Genomic DNA, 14,637 nt, shown 5'->3' on the forward strand with positions numbered 1-14,637 from the left:
AATGACACAATGAATGCACTTGATGCAAATGAGACTTAACGGTCTACTTCATTGGTAGGTGACAAGAAGGGAATTAGCCACAATTGACTTAGAACTTGTAGTATGCTATTTATGGCATGGCAAGCACGTAGAAGACTAGATTTGCTAAATGAAATCATGCTCCAATGCATTTGTGTAATAATAAGTCTTGTAGGCAAGATGGCTACCATGAGCAATTATTAAATAGACCAAAATTTAGATGAGTTTGAGTTTTCAATATGGAGGTTGATTTGTACAAACTAGAGGAACTATGAAAAATCAAGCCATCCTACTTTGTGCTTGAAAGCATAAGGAAACATTCGAGTGGTAAGCTTTTATACCAAGAGATTATTGTTTCATATTCGGTCTCTAATAGGTCTCACATGTCTGATACAATTTATTCATTCTTCCATAGCAGTATATGATAAAAAATTAGTTCTTTTAAATAGTTAGTAAATTTTGATATAGTAGAGGTTACACAAGAAACGTGGAGAAAGCAATGAGTGCCATGAAAACAATATCCAAGGATATAATATAAATGTAGTAGTTCTTTTAATTAGCTAGTAGAAGGACGTGGAGAAAGCTATGAGTGCATATGGTTGTCATGAAAACAATATCCTTTGGATATGGTATCAGTGTAGAGTGTGGTGGCTCTAAGATTTTTGTTATGAGCTTAGATAGTGACTTTAATGAGTCCATGCATGAGTGAATTACTTGACGATCCTACCATGTGTAGATAGGTTGTGTGCAACATTAGGTCCTGACACCTGATATGGCTTAAGTTGTGAGTATTTTGAATCAAGTATCTATAATAGGTGCATGTTCGTCTACATGAAAAAGCTATGCACTTGGTCCTATCAAGACAATGATCGTTATATAGCAACATCTCAAAAGATAAACTATATACATCACTTTAAAGCTCATTTCTTATGAAACCCTTAGTAGCTTTCAATGGCATGGAATATATTACTTGGAATAAGGACAACCCACATGCTTATACTATGGCATCTTGGTGGGGAGTCTAGTTGGCCATATTTGTGAGGATGGATTCAAATGCTTTCTATGTGCAAATGGATCAAGACACTGCATATATCTTAACCAAGATCTTGGGAGCAAGCAAGTTGTGGAGATTTCTAGAAATGCTCATAGGTGAAGGGTATTACCTTCAGAGAGATTGTTGACAAGTCGAAGATCAACAATTCATCATAGTGGCTTCCCAATTACACTTGACTATGGCTGTGAAATATCTTTGGCCACTAAAAATAGAGTTGTGTGCTATGGAATTCCTAGAACAATAAAAGTGTGTGACTATGTCTAGGAGGGAGGGGTAGTTGTAAAGCCTTTTTGGCTTGCTAAAATAAGCCATAATTTCCAAAAGAAGAAGGTTTGAAGGCAACACATTTCCTCGCTGTGTCTTTTGAGAGTGGCTTAAGAAGTGCATCCCCTAGTGTTGAACATGGGTCTACCATACAATATTTTGAAGGGCTAGTTCACATAAGGCTGAGGAAAAGCATGCAACTAGTTGTGAATTTTTCAAGTTCTCGTGAGAGATTGCCAAAGAAAAGCACGCAACTGGTTTGCAACCAGCTGCAACGCTACTTCAAGGGGAGGGGGGTCGAGCCAGTAGAGAACTGCAGAAGAAGAGTAGAAGCTAAAAGGCGCACTTCATTTTCACCCAATAAGCTTGATGACATGCATTAAAGGCAACCTTGTACATTAAAACACTCTTTTCTAGGAGGATTGTTAATTGCAACATGTCTACGGTCTACCACAAGAAGTTTTGGATAAATTCTCACAATAATTCCCGCATTGTGACTTACCTTAACATCATGAGCTTCTGCGAGGGAGGCACCATATACCTAGCTAGGTACGATTGGGGGCAGGGGACCGCCGGCTCCCTACGCTTGGGGGTAGGGGACCGCCGACCCAGTGGAGGGGCCGGCGATCCCCTGCCCCCAATCGTACCTAGCTAGGTATGCGGTGCCTCTCGAGCAGAAGCTCAAGATGCTATGCATTGTATGAAAAACATTGAAAAAGACTTTGTTTTCCTACATGAGGAAAAGTCTAAATCTTCAATATTCGACCTATTAAGATCGCAGAGTCTGAAGAGCTCAAGCACCTCATGTTGGAACTCACTCTCTGTCTCTCTCTCTCTCTCTCTCTCTCTCTCTCTCTCTCACTCTCTCACTCAAAACACACAAGCGCACAATTGCAAACCTTGGGACACGCCATGTCAGCTGACCAGACTTCTTTTGAAAGCCTAACTTGTCCACGAATGCTATTTTCTGCACATTTTCATTTTCATTTTCATATTGGTCTACATTTTCATTGAGCTATAAAGGAAACAGGCCGACTTAAGAGACGCTAACATGCCTACTAATTATACGCTTGCAATAAAAGCTATCGCTATCCCATGCATGTACATATATATATTCACTTAGGGCTACCTTTGTTTTGCCCATTACCATTATGCTCAGGAGAAACTAAGGTCCTGCTAGGAGAAGCGCCATCGGCCCTTCCCCTATCTAGGGAGCAATTCTCCTCCTCCAAAGACTTAGATACTTCCACAGATATGTTCGCGTAGAGCTGCACAACTTGCCCCATGTTGCTATTGAGCTCCCTTATCAGACCTACATTCCTTGCCAACGACCCGGCGTTGGCTTTTCCATTCTCCTGATTGCGGCTTATCTCTCGGATCAGCATGCTGTTCTGATTGAAGATGGTTTGCACCTCTTCGAAGCTCTTCTGAAAGGTCTCCAGCATTCTTGCCTCTCTCTCTGCATTCACTGGAGGAGATTGCAGCACATTCACCTCCTCCATAAAAGCTAAGAGAGACTCTTCAAATAATGCCACACACCATCAAGCAAGGGCATTTTGTGCTGTATGAATGCAAATGCACACACTCCGTGATCGCGGATTCACCTGAAAATTGAGCAGAGACGCGTCGCAATTGGTTTCCCCCCCGTTGTGGAAGTAAAGTCACAATTGAGTAACCCATACAATTTAAAAGCATGAAAAAAGAACAGTTCAAGCAGGTTTCTGATACCATGTACCAGAAAAGCAAATAGCAAACTCAAGACAGCGATTTCGTCAGCGTAAGGAGGCAGCCCCCACCCCACTTCATATAAAACTCTGGCATCTGACCATATTTACTTACATGTACTGGCTAGCGGCTCTGTTCCCAGTCCCCTAACATGAATGAGCTCCCTGCAGAAAAAACATGAAGTGTCTGTTCATGCTAGTTAAAGAGGACAAGCTCTCTGTTTCAATTCTTGGAAAGGTATTTCTGTATTTCTGCTCAAAAACACGGCGCTCTCTCTCTCTCTCTCTCTCTCTCTCTCTCTCTCTCTCAAACATACACACACACACACACACTCTTACACAAAAACGCACAATTCACATACATCACTCACACGCAACGTAAACGCACATCCCAGAGATCTCTCTCTCTCTCTCTCTCTCTCTCTCTCTCTCTCTCTCTCTGGACTAACAGGTGCATGAGAGCCCTTCAAATGGCACCATTTACTCACAGCAACTTGCAGTAGTATAGTTTCAAAGCCTCAGATCAGGACGACAAGGGCGACGCCACAAATTCTTGCACTAATTTGAGAGTGTGTGTGTGTGTGTGTGTGTGTGAGAGAGAGAGAGAGAGAGAGAGAGAGAGAGAGAGAGAGATGGCAGCTTACTTGTTGGGAGAGTGGGTGCGGGCGTTACAGAATAAGAAGAGGGCGAGCTGTGGGGCGGGCGTCAGAGTTAACGGTGCCGTCGAAACCTGACGGCGAATCGGCGATCTCTGATCAAAACTCTCCCCTCTCTTCAGAAACTGATTCCGTGGGGGCCTGGTCAGAAAGATCGTGTGACCTTTCCTAAGCCCACCATTGGTCCACGTGTCTTCTGTTGGCAAACCAGCCCCCTCTAAAGAGATACGCCCAACGTGCTTCGGTTCCGAGCCTGGCAGCCGAGGCTTCACCTTCAAGATCACAATTTGAACCTTTCCGATAATTTTTATATCGCTTGTCATCGTACTTTTGACTTTGTATTATTTGCCGTCCTTTCCAAGAGATTCGTCTCCCTGTCTACCTATTCTACTATACTACTCTCTAATGTTTTCAGGATGCGCCACGTGGCAACATATCTAAACTATAAATAAACTTTTAGCAATATTGCTCTCAAAACACCCACACACATGCACACACACCCTGGTCACTATATGGCACGGCTCCAGCCAGGGGGATCTATGGTGGGAAAGAGAAGCGGAAATCACGATGCAATCTCAGCCGTCCGTCAACTCGGTGAACTAAGGGTGAACTCGGGGCAAAAATGACGCCCCGAGTTCACTCCTAGTTCACGCGCCTCGCGAGGTGTGGGTCGAACTCGGGACGTCTCGGTTGCCACACAAATGCCCTAGCACCACGCTAGCGTGCAAAACACACACACACAGGCACATCCTCGTCACTATATGGCACGGCTCCAGCCAGGGGGATCTATGGTGAGAAAGAGAAGCGGAAATCGCAATGCAATATCAGCCGTCCGTCGACTCGGTGAACTAGGGGGTGAACTCGGGGCAATATTGCTCGCAATACACACACACACACACACACACACACACACACACACACACAAGGGTTGCACCATAATAAGGCCCGTGTCACAGAGTTGTCCAATAGGAACAAAAAGGGTCAATTGGGTGTTGTTGCATTGATTGTAGTCACACATGGGAACGAAGACAACATTTAATTCAAAAAATATGTTTCAGTTTGTGTCGCGGGGAAAAAAGTTCAATTCGAGTACCTGCTCTTCCTCCCTATTGGCTCAATTGGACGGGAAGTGATCGGTTTTATTCTGGGCACAAAAGGTAGTTGATCATTTTGCAACAACTCAAGTAGCACACGTCTTGGCAGACATGTGTGTCACTAACCTAAGGCCACTCTAGCAAGTTTGCAAGGGGCCATTACTCATGAGACCAACTAGAGTCTAGCACAAGCCTTCAAACTTTGAAGTGGAGTACCTCCATGAATCTTCATCGTTCTAAATAGCATAACCCGACTCTATGAGAAAATTCGATAAACACGCGTCCAATGGATTGGTAATAAGGGGGGTCTCATGCCCAAACATTGTGCTCTATTATAGCTTTGTGGAGTGTCATCTCTCTCTCTCTCTCTCTCTCTCTCTCTCTCTCTCTCTCTCTCTCTCTCTCTCTCTCTCTCTCTCAGAGTCACATACACACACATGCGCGACAATGGAGCTTTGTTGTTTTTTTTAATCTATCTCTGGTGGCAACTTCAAGATTCCCTCGATGTTCTCATGGATGATGAGGTAGCCAATTTGCTACTCACCCAACGTTTCATTGAGAATGAACCTTTAAGCTACTTGCCGAGTTTGGATCCTCAAGAAATAAACAATCTGTTGATGATCATAACTCTCCATGTCAAGCTCTCTTAAATTTGAGATTTTTAACTTTTAGGCATCAAGATTCTAACCTCTCATAGTTTCGGTTTGGACTAGAGAAGGTATGCCTTGGGACCTCAACGATTGCATTTTAGTTGCATTTTCTACACTCGTTTTTGTTTGTGCTGCAACTAAAGGTGCTAATTATCATTGCATATTGAGTGCATTTTCTTAGTGTTTTCTCTGTCCTCCTTAGTACCAACACGGTATGTATTCTTTGGCTAAGAGGTTGAATTCTTCAACATGACCTTGGATTAGAGGTTAAACTCACTCACAGCTTCAACATCTCCCTTTTCTATGGACTCAAAGGTTGGACATTGAGCCATGGCTCTGATACCAATGAAGGTACATGGGGGCAACAACTTCCCGAGAGGTCACCCATCTCAGTATTGTTCTTGTGCATCCGCACTGAACTGCGATGTTCCACAAACTGTTCTAACCATCCAGGCCCCTACACCTTAAGATGTTAGGGATAAGGGACCTCCAGTTTCGCAATTTATGCAAGCCTCATAGCTAGGCGCCACTAATTGTTCACAAGCTAGGATTAACCCAACAGTTATTACCCCATTTTTTTGTATTCTAGATGTCTCCTCATCAACCCCACCATGTTGGCACCCCCCCCCCCCCCCCCCCCCCCCCCTTTTATGTATCTTATGAAGGCAAAGAGCATCCAAGACCTTACAATTGTTGAATTGTATATATAGCTAAACACTAATAACTTTCTCTTTGGGCCTCTCTTTCCACATGTTCACAGACTTTATTGGGGATGTTTCTACATGGATCTCTATCTCTCATGATTTCTCCCATTCATGCTTTGTAATCTCTTTGTAGAACCCAGGGGACTAGCTTAGGAGATCCACCTTTCTACCACCCTATATATAGATTGTGTGGCTCATAGCCCTAGTCTAGCTGGATCCTCGGTCCACATATCAAGCCGTCCAGACCCTTGGCATAGGTTTGTGACCCCCTGGGTTGCAGTTGGCCTACATTACTCCCCCCTTGAAGAAGTGTATTCTTCCTTGAAAACAAAAGTGGGAAAATGCTTCTTTAGAACACAAATGTTTTCCCAAGTGGCAACTTCTTCAGGTCGAGCTTTCCACTTGATTAAAGCTTGTCGACATACATGATGGTGGCGAGCCCCTAAATCATGATAGCCTAAGATGCATTCAAGTTCATGCGGTTGGACTAGAGGTTCAATGAAATCAACCAAATATGTTGGTCAATGACATTGTCATCCCCATGCAAGTGTTTGCATAAATGATTTACATGAAACATCGGATGGATACGAGAGTACACAAGTAATGAGAGTTTGTAGGCTCGATCACCAACTCACTTGAGTATCTTGAACGGCCCACAATATCTCGGATATGATTTAGGTGTTGGCCCAGTCTTCTGACTTTAAGAATGCTTTGACACATGCAAAAAGACCTCTTCCCCTTCTATGAAGGTAACTTGCAAACATTTCTTATTAGCATACTTCTTATACCGATCTTGTGCTTGTCAAACATTTTGAGGATCGAGTCTCGCATTTCCATATGGTCTTGGAGAAAATCGTTGACTTGTTGGAGCTTTTTAGTTGCCAACCCCATCGTAACCGGTGACCTAGGTTGAGAACCATACAAGAGCATGAAAGGATGAAATACAATCGTAACATGCTTAGCACTATTATAAGAAAATTCACAAATAAGAAGATAATCTTCCCAACTTGATTTCTTCTTGCTAATGTATGCTCGTAGCAGATCCTCTAGCACTTGATTGACTCTTTTATTTTGACCATCCATTTCAGGGTGATCTGCAGTACTTAGACTGAGTTGTGTACCCAATAGTTTAAACACAACCCTCTAGAAGTGATTGTTAAACTTGGGATCATGATCACTCGCAATGTTACTTGGTAACCCATACAATGGGTAAAAATTATCCACAATTAACTTTGCTGATTTCGGAGTCTTTATTGTTGATTTGGTTGGAATAAACTTTGTAAACTTTAGTCAGCCGGTCTACGACCACCCAAACGGAGTCATGACCTCGACTAGTGGTTGGTAAACCCACGATGAAATCCATAGAGATGTTCATTTATAGTAACTAGATGCATGAATCATTCAATGATGACAGTAATTCAAGTATTTTGTGGATAAACGTGGTGTTTGTGGGAATCCAAATGCCCTAAACTACTTTTGTAGTTTCCTCCAAAAAAACCTTGCAATTCCTTGAATTATGTCAAGAGGCAATTTAATAAGTTCATTCTTGAGAAATTCCTCTATGTACTTGCTAGATTCCTCCTCTTATATCTCCAATGTCGAAGCTCGTTAGATGTTTCTTTCATAATCACGCATGTAATGTTCCTGTGGCTAAGATCATATGTAACAATTAAAGCAAGGTCGCCAAAGTCTTGAGATTAACTGAAGCTCCTTCAACAAAAGTTCCCCAACTTATCCTATGACAGAAACATATAGCTAGCTATTCTCTAAATTTAAACACTTTTTTAGATTATTATTCTTTTCAATAATACACAATAACATCTTCAATATAGCACTACTACAAATTGACATAAGCACCACCAGACATTTCCTCTTGACAGGAAAGTCTACCTATAGAGAAAATGACATCATTATGTAGAGAATATGCATATAGGAGCAAATGTAACCATATAGGAGCAAATGTAATTGGCAATTTTCATACTCAAGTGCATGTTTAGGTACAAATCCAAATTGCCTCTTCAAATTGAGTTAGATGATTTTTCATATCATATTTTCCTAAAGTTAAGAAGATGTTCAAAATTATAGTATGCATACTATATGTATTCTTGGATCTTAGTCAAGGCTCAACTCATTACTAACCTCTACTATTTCCTTGTTGGGGTTAAGGGTTGTACAGCAAGTGAATAGGTTATAGGATTGATAAAAGGTTGCATTTTGATTTAGGCATAATGACTCTAATCGATACTCATTTCATTATTAAGACTAGGGTAAAATAAGACTCTAATTAGGGGGCTTTTAGTTATGCTAAATTTTCATCAATAAAGAAACTGTAAGGGTTTATGACAACTTGACTCCTTTGAGTCAACCTAGTCAAAAAACGATCAAAGCGGATCGTACAAGACTAAAGATAGGGTTTGGAATTTATGCCATTAGGTATGGCTCTTGAATCAATTGCTAGGATTTAAAGTGCACAAGTAGAAATTATAGAATTGGGAACTTTGCAACATTGTCTTACAAAATTTGGCTAAAAGAGCTCCTCTTATAGAGGTGGATGGAGCCTCATAGGCTAGCATCCAAGTGACTAGATACCAAGAATCATAGGACTGATTGCACATGCTTTGAAAGGTGAATGGGGAAATTTCCATTAATGAGTAGAGCTGGAACCTTTGCTTAGGAGCACATGAGTAATGGAATGATGATGACCATACTAGCTAGAGGGGATACATACCAGGTGAAAAACAAAAGTGAACCTTTCCTTATGGTGGGATTATGTTGGTACCTTTGTAGAATTCACTTCTTGATTCAGAAGGAGAAAATTAATTTAAAGAAGTATTGACCTTTTGGTGTGCTCCCTCCTATTTCCTTACTATGCTCGTTCTCAAACTTTGAAGCCCTATTTTCCTCAGCAACTTTTATATGGTTGTTTTATCTCTACAGCTTCTCCCATTGGCAATGTCAGGTGTAAGGTTTGCATTCAAAATGAAAAAAGTGGACACTTAACCTCAAAGAATATAAGTTTGTGCAAATTCTTTGATATGTACTCGCACATATTGGGAGCAAGGAAAATCCATAATGGTCAAAGTTTATGATTGGATTGCTGTTATACTCTAATGTCAACTAATTATGATTTTTTTAATTCTGCAAATTTGATGCCAAATTTCTCTTTTATCTGACTTTTGAAGACTATATAAAAAGCTCTCTGGTCGTAATATCTCAAGTTCTATCTTGCTTTCTAAGACGATTAAGCGACATTACCTCTACGATTTTGGAAGTGTTCATAAATAGGATCTTAATTATTGAGATATAAACTATGCACCATTATTCTATTGGCGTGTACTATTTGTTTTTTGTAAGATTGTGCAAGTATCTTAAGAGAGCCTTACCATTCTCAAAATGGCTATTCAATTTTTTTGTTATTTTAAACTATTTTTGGAGGAAAAGTAGCTCAATGTGTACCTTGGAAGGTTTGTTTACAAAGCAAACCCCCAGGGAAGGGACACACTAAGATTGAAAGTGTTGAGGATCTAGAAGTGTTCCAATATTCCTGCTTGATTAAAATCGTGGATTTCGCTTTTCAATTGGCCATGTGTATGCTGGCAAAAGCTCTTAAGAAAATTTCACAAGGCTAGAAATCTTTGGTTACAATCTTGTTGGATGCAAGAAAATTTATAGGTAGAATTCAACCAAATGGAGTGACAAGATGAGTCACAGTTGAGAAGAATCTAGTGAGCTCAAAGCCAAAAAGGAAAGAGAGGTAAGATTGAAAGAGCTTATTGCTACATAATAAAAGAGAATAAAGCTCCATCAATGGGAAACAAAGGAGACCTAGGTGGAAATGAAAAGTGTCAATAATGGAACGAAGTCAGCAGGATGAAGCCTTATATACACAAAAGGAAGACAATATGTAATAGATACTAAGGAAAGAGTTGCGTTTTTCACCTAGTGGACCAAATACATACACGGAAACCACTCAGTCTAGTTGCAACAAATAGTCATGCATATCAAGCTATGCCACCCACCAAAGAAGGAATTTGGTAGAATTCAACCAAGGGTAGTGATAAGATCAATCAAAAGTGAGAGAATCTAGTGACGTCAAAGCCAAAAAACAGGGAAGGTTTAAAGAGCTTAGTGTTGGATAATAAACGAGAATAAAGCTCCATCAATGGGGGAAAAAAGAGAGATAGGTGGAAATGGAAGTTTCAATGATGGAACAACATGAGCCATAGATACAAAAAGGCAGACAATATGTCATAGAGACTAAGGAACCACATGGACCAAATGCATACACACAAACCATTTGGTATATTGCAACAAACACTCATGCATATCAAGCCATCGCACTCACCATGTATCTAAGTAGCACATGATGGTTAAGAGGGCATTGTGGGTGAAGTTAGACATCACATATTATGGATCATAAATTGGTATAGTGGTCAAGTGACAATGAGCTAGATGTGGCCTAGTTCGCACCATCACAACTTAATTCACTCATAGCTCATCTTTTGATCCAAAATCCATGATTCTTGCATAATTTTCCATGTCAAAGTTAGAACCATAGATCCCATATGGAGGGTCTCATGTCCAATAACATGTCCAATAGAGAAAAGGAAACACAAACAACTAAGAATGGTGAAGAAGGCTGGAGATTAATAACATAGCTTGTGGTTTCTAAGCTCATATAACTCAATTGAAAATATGGTTGTTGGTTCTTGTTTAAATATATTTTCGAGATGTAATACATGTCCTATTGGAATGGACTTTTCAGCATGCTATGTGTCTTCTTCTTAGTGGGTGCACCAAGGCTATAAGCCTTAGTGTATAGACCGTGTACAAGAGTGTATAAGGATGAACCTAGTAAAGCTTCAAGATGGATAAGAATCTAACTTGATACAGCTACTCTAGTAAGTTTTCACTATAGATTTGGATCGACATGACAATAATAAAACTTGAAATCTTTGTTTGCACTAGTATGTGTTGCAATTACAACAAGGCGGTCTCACATTGGCATTCTAAATTTCTAAAACAATCAAATGAAGAGGTTAGCAAGTCATGTAAGGCTCTGAAAAGGAAGGGACCCATTGGAAAACCACAACCCCCAACCCAAAAAAAAGGATTTCAATGCTTTCACATGAAAGATAGGTCCAATCAATGTGTGAAACTTGCCCCTTCGCAATCCTAAACAATTAAATGATCCAATCACTGTATGAGACTTGGAGCTTGGTATCCCAAAACAATAAAATGAAAAAGAAGTCAAGTCATGTAAGGCTCTAAAATGAAGAGACCTTTGCCAATCTAAAAACAACAAAGATTTCAATGTTTTCACATGAAAATGTAGGTCCAATCACTTGTACAAATAATAGAATTTCAATTGTACGTCTAACTGTATATTTCACTGGGGTCTGTTTTAGAAAGCCAATGAAATAATCTCAAATGTATACCCAACTCCAATATTCAGCCCTCCAATTTGAAGGATGAATCCACGATCTCTACCTTTTCATTGTGGAGGCTTTAAAGAAACTTCCCGTGGAAGGATGTTGCAACCTTCTAAGTTTAGGGATATCTAATTATGTTTTTGGACTACCTAAGGAGTCCCTAGTGAAAGCTTGATTTTTTTTGGTGCAATTGTGGATCAATGGATAAAACTTGCCGATCGGTGTTTCGTTTTTTTTAAGAGGAATCATGGGAGATGCCTCGCTAGGCCTTTGAGGAGAAAATGGGACGAGATGGCACGTGTTGGAGAGAGAGAGAGAGAGAGAGAGAGAGAGAGAGAAGAAGAAGAAGAAGAAGAAGAAGAAGAAGATTAATAAATTTTGGCATCCGTGTTTCGGGTATGGAAAGTGGGGTAGAGCACGACATCTGTGCAGTGGAGGATGGGAAGGTGAACCGAGGAGCAGAATGTCCAGGACAAGGGTCTGTGACTGTGTGTGTGTGTTTGTGTGGTGCCTATGATCAGGCTGCTCAGAGGATGCGGGTAAGTTCGCTGCGAGACAGGATGACTTCGCTGCTGAGACGGCCAGTTCGATGCTCAAAGGATGAGTTCGTTGCTGAGAGGGTGAGTTCGGTGCTTATAGGGTGCATCCACGTCCTCCGCTCTGTGGCGTGTCTGCGAAATGGAATATCCCTCTCGTTTGAGTAGCCTAGATGCACAGACGACTTTGTCGCTCTTGGTGCAATGGAAAATGCCAGTGATTGGCATGATGGAGACACGACGATCAAGGAGAAAGAAGCGACGATCACAACCGAGTAGGGGAAGGAGGACGCAATGGGGTGAGGTGAGGAACAAAGCATGTGCATCGGCTCCAGCTGAACCCCTGGTTTTGAAAGTTAACGTCCTGTGAGAATCTTGATGGTTAATTAATTAATGGATGACCGAAAGACCCAATATATGAAAAAAAAAATTTGATTTTTGAATATTTTTTTAAATCTTTGTGAGAGGTGTTGACATTTATGTACCTCTCTCTTTAAAAAGAGCCATTGAATATATGAAAAAAATTTATTTTTGAATATTTTTCTATATCTTTGTGAGAGGTGTTGACATTTATGTACCTCTCCCTTTAAAAAGAGCCATTGAATATTGGGTCACACACAATCTTTCTTGTTCTCTTTGGCTTTTTCTTTTCTTCAATTTGCTACAATGCTTCCAAGTGGTTTTTGAGTTTTTTGAAATATATTATAATCTAAATAGTTTATTGTTATATTTTTTCAAAAACATAATATTCATTTGCGATAACAAATTATCTTAAAAGTTAGCATCACTTTCTTGTTTCCTCTCACAATAAATTTTTTATTGTGAAATTCTTCTCCCTGTCTTAACCTTATGTAGGCCACCTTGTTCTCTATGGCTTGTTTTAAAAAGCTAATGACAAAATTTCAATTGTATACCTAACTCTCTCCAACAAGTGACATACTGGGTCGTTTTGCATTTCATGAATTAATTAAGCAGCAAGATTTGCACCCAGTCTCTGAATTCAAAAGCAAAAGAACACTAACTGTCGCCATCAACCTCCCCCCCCCTCGACGGTGCCTCGCCATGACCCTGTCTGCATCTCTGCATCTCTCTACGCAAGTCCACCATAGCCCAGTGCACCATATCATGTCCGAGAAGTCGAAAGAACACCAGCCCGCCAGCGCTCCTGCGTAAGACACGATGAAGCTGGAAGCAGCAGCTACTGTGATGCTGTGTATAAGGAGGGTAGGGAGCCAGACCGGAGGAAGTGGATGCACACGATCACCATCACCCTATCTACTCGTATCCGTGTACCCTCTCCACACCTCGCTCTGTGCCCGTCCTTCTTGCAGGCTGCGCTCTGCCGATCTACGTCTCACAGCGGCAAGAGAGATAGACAGAGAGAGAAGAACGCCTGCTGTCAGCATTAATTTTTTTTTCAAAATTTGTCTTTCATCTTCCCTACACATGTCACGTCCATCTCTCTCTCTCTCTTCCACGTGCAAGCAGTGTGTAGACCACTCTCGGCTTTTTCTCTTAAGCCAAAGAGCATCTTCCTAGATTTTGCCCAACGTGACCTGCTTCCAACGTTAGAGAGACATACTCCTTCTTTAAGAGGGGTGACTTTGTACTTTCCATTAAATGGATGGGCTTAGTTTTTTTATTTGCCTAATCAAGTTTGCAATTGTTAATACCAAAGATGCAAACTATAATTGTCCTATTGCTTTTTTAATCCAAAAAAAATCAATGTCTAGAACATTCCTATTGTTTAAGAAAAGCTATGAGTGGGCTTGGTGGAGCTAGAATAGTTTTACAACGACACAAATATGCGGTTTTGTGTATTTAAAAGGTTTTTGGCTTTTTAAAACAAGCCTTAGCCATGCGCTAAAGCTTGTTTTAAAAAGCCAAGCTTCAAAGAAGAATAGAGTTAGAGTTAGAGTTAGATAGCTCTAAACTTAAGAAGAGGCCTAGAAAAGGCTACCGGGAACTTTGAGAAGATAGGTGTAAGCCCTTCCCTTCTAGACATTGATCATTTTGGATTTAAAAGCAGTAGGACAATTATAATTGGCATCTTTGGTATTAACAATTGCAAACTTGACTTGGCAAATAAAACTAAGCCCACTTATTTAATGGAAAGTACAAAGTCATCCCCCTCTAATTAAAGTGTTAATGTAATTCAAGTCAATAGGTACGGATAATGCTCGACAAGGAAGAGACGTAAAAATACAAACCTCATGGGGCCAAATGAAATAGCGTTATTGTGGACTTTAATCCTCCACAGTAAAGATGTGGAAAGGGTACCATTGAGATGGCTAGGGCTAGAAAAATACATTTTTCGTGACCAATGAAAATAAAGGCAAACTTGAAATTCTCCTTGTTTTTAGGTCAAAATTTGAAGCTTTTGCCGGTAATTACATTAAAACTTATGGAAATTTCTCAATTTCCTTAAAGGCAAGCTCAAATTCTAACCAAGACTTTACAATTTCAACCGGTTAAAATACACTGGACCCCATATTTTTCTAACAC

The 14,637-nt window shown here is 40.5% G+C and overlaps 1 protein-coding gene across 1 annotated transcript; it reads right to left on the bottom strand.

The window, feature by feature from the left end:
* Positions 1-2,388: 2,388 nt before the first annotated feature.
* On the bottom strand, positions 2,389-4,039 carry LOC147439324 (uncharacterized). The gene is made up of 3 exons (XM_086484000.1): positions 3,705-4,039; positions 3,176-3,225; positions 2,389-2,804 (listed from the first exon to the last, which is right to left on the bottom strand). The coding sequence occupies exons 1-3, from the start codon at positions 4,037-4,039 to the stop codon at positions 2,452-2,454; spliced, it is 738 nt and encodes a 245-aa protein (XP_086340126.1). The 3' UTR covers positions 2,389-2,451.
* Between the last annotated feature and the right edge of the window lie 10,598 nt (positions 4,040-14,637).

This window comes from Adiantum capillus-veneris, chromosome 16 (genome assembly GCF_014529385.1).
Source record: "Adiantum capillus-veneris isolate H3 chromosome 16, ASM1452938v2, whole genome shotgun sequence".
NCBI classification, from domain to species: domain Eukaryota; kingdom Viridiplantae; phylum Streptophyta; class Polypodiopsida; order Polypodiales; family Pteridaceae; genus Adiantum; species Adiantum capillus-veneris.

Coding starts and splice junctions, on each gene's coding strand:
- LOC147439324 (XM_086484000.1), bottom strand. CDS start 4,039: ATGACAAGCGATATAAAAATTATCGGAAAGGTTCAAATTGTGATCTTG. Junction 3,226..3,704: donor CGCACCCACTCTCCCAACAA/GTAAGCTGCCAT, acceptor TTTTTTCTGCAG/GGAGCTCATTCATGTTAGGG. Junction 2,805..3,175: donor AGAGCCGCTAGCCAGTACAT/GTAAGTAAATAT, acceptor AATCTCCTCCAG/TGAATGCAGAGAGAGAGGCA.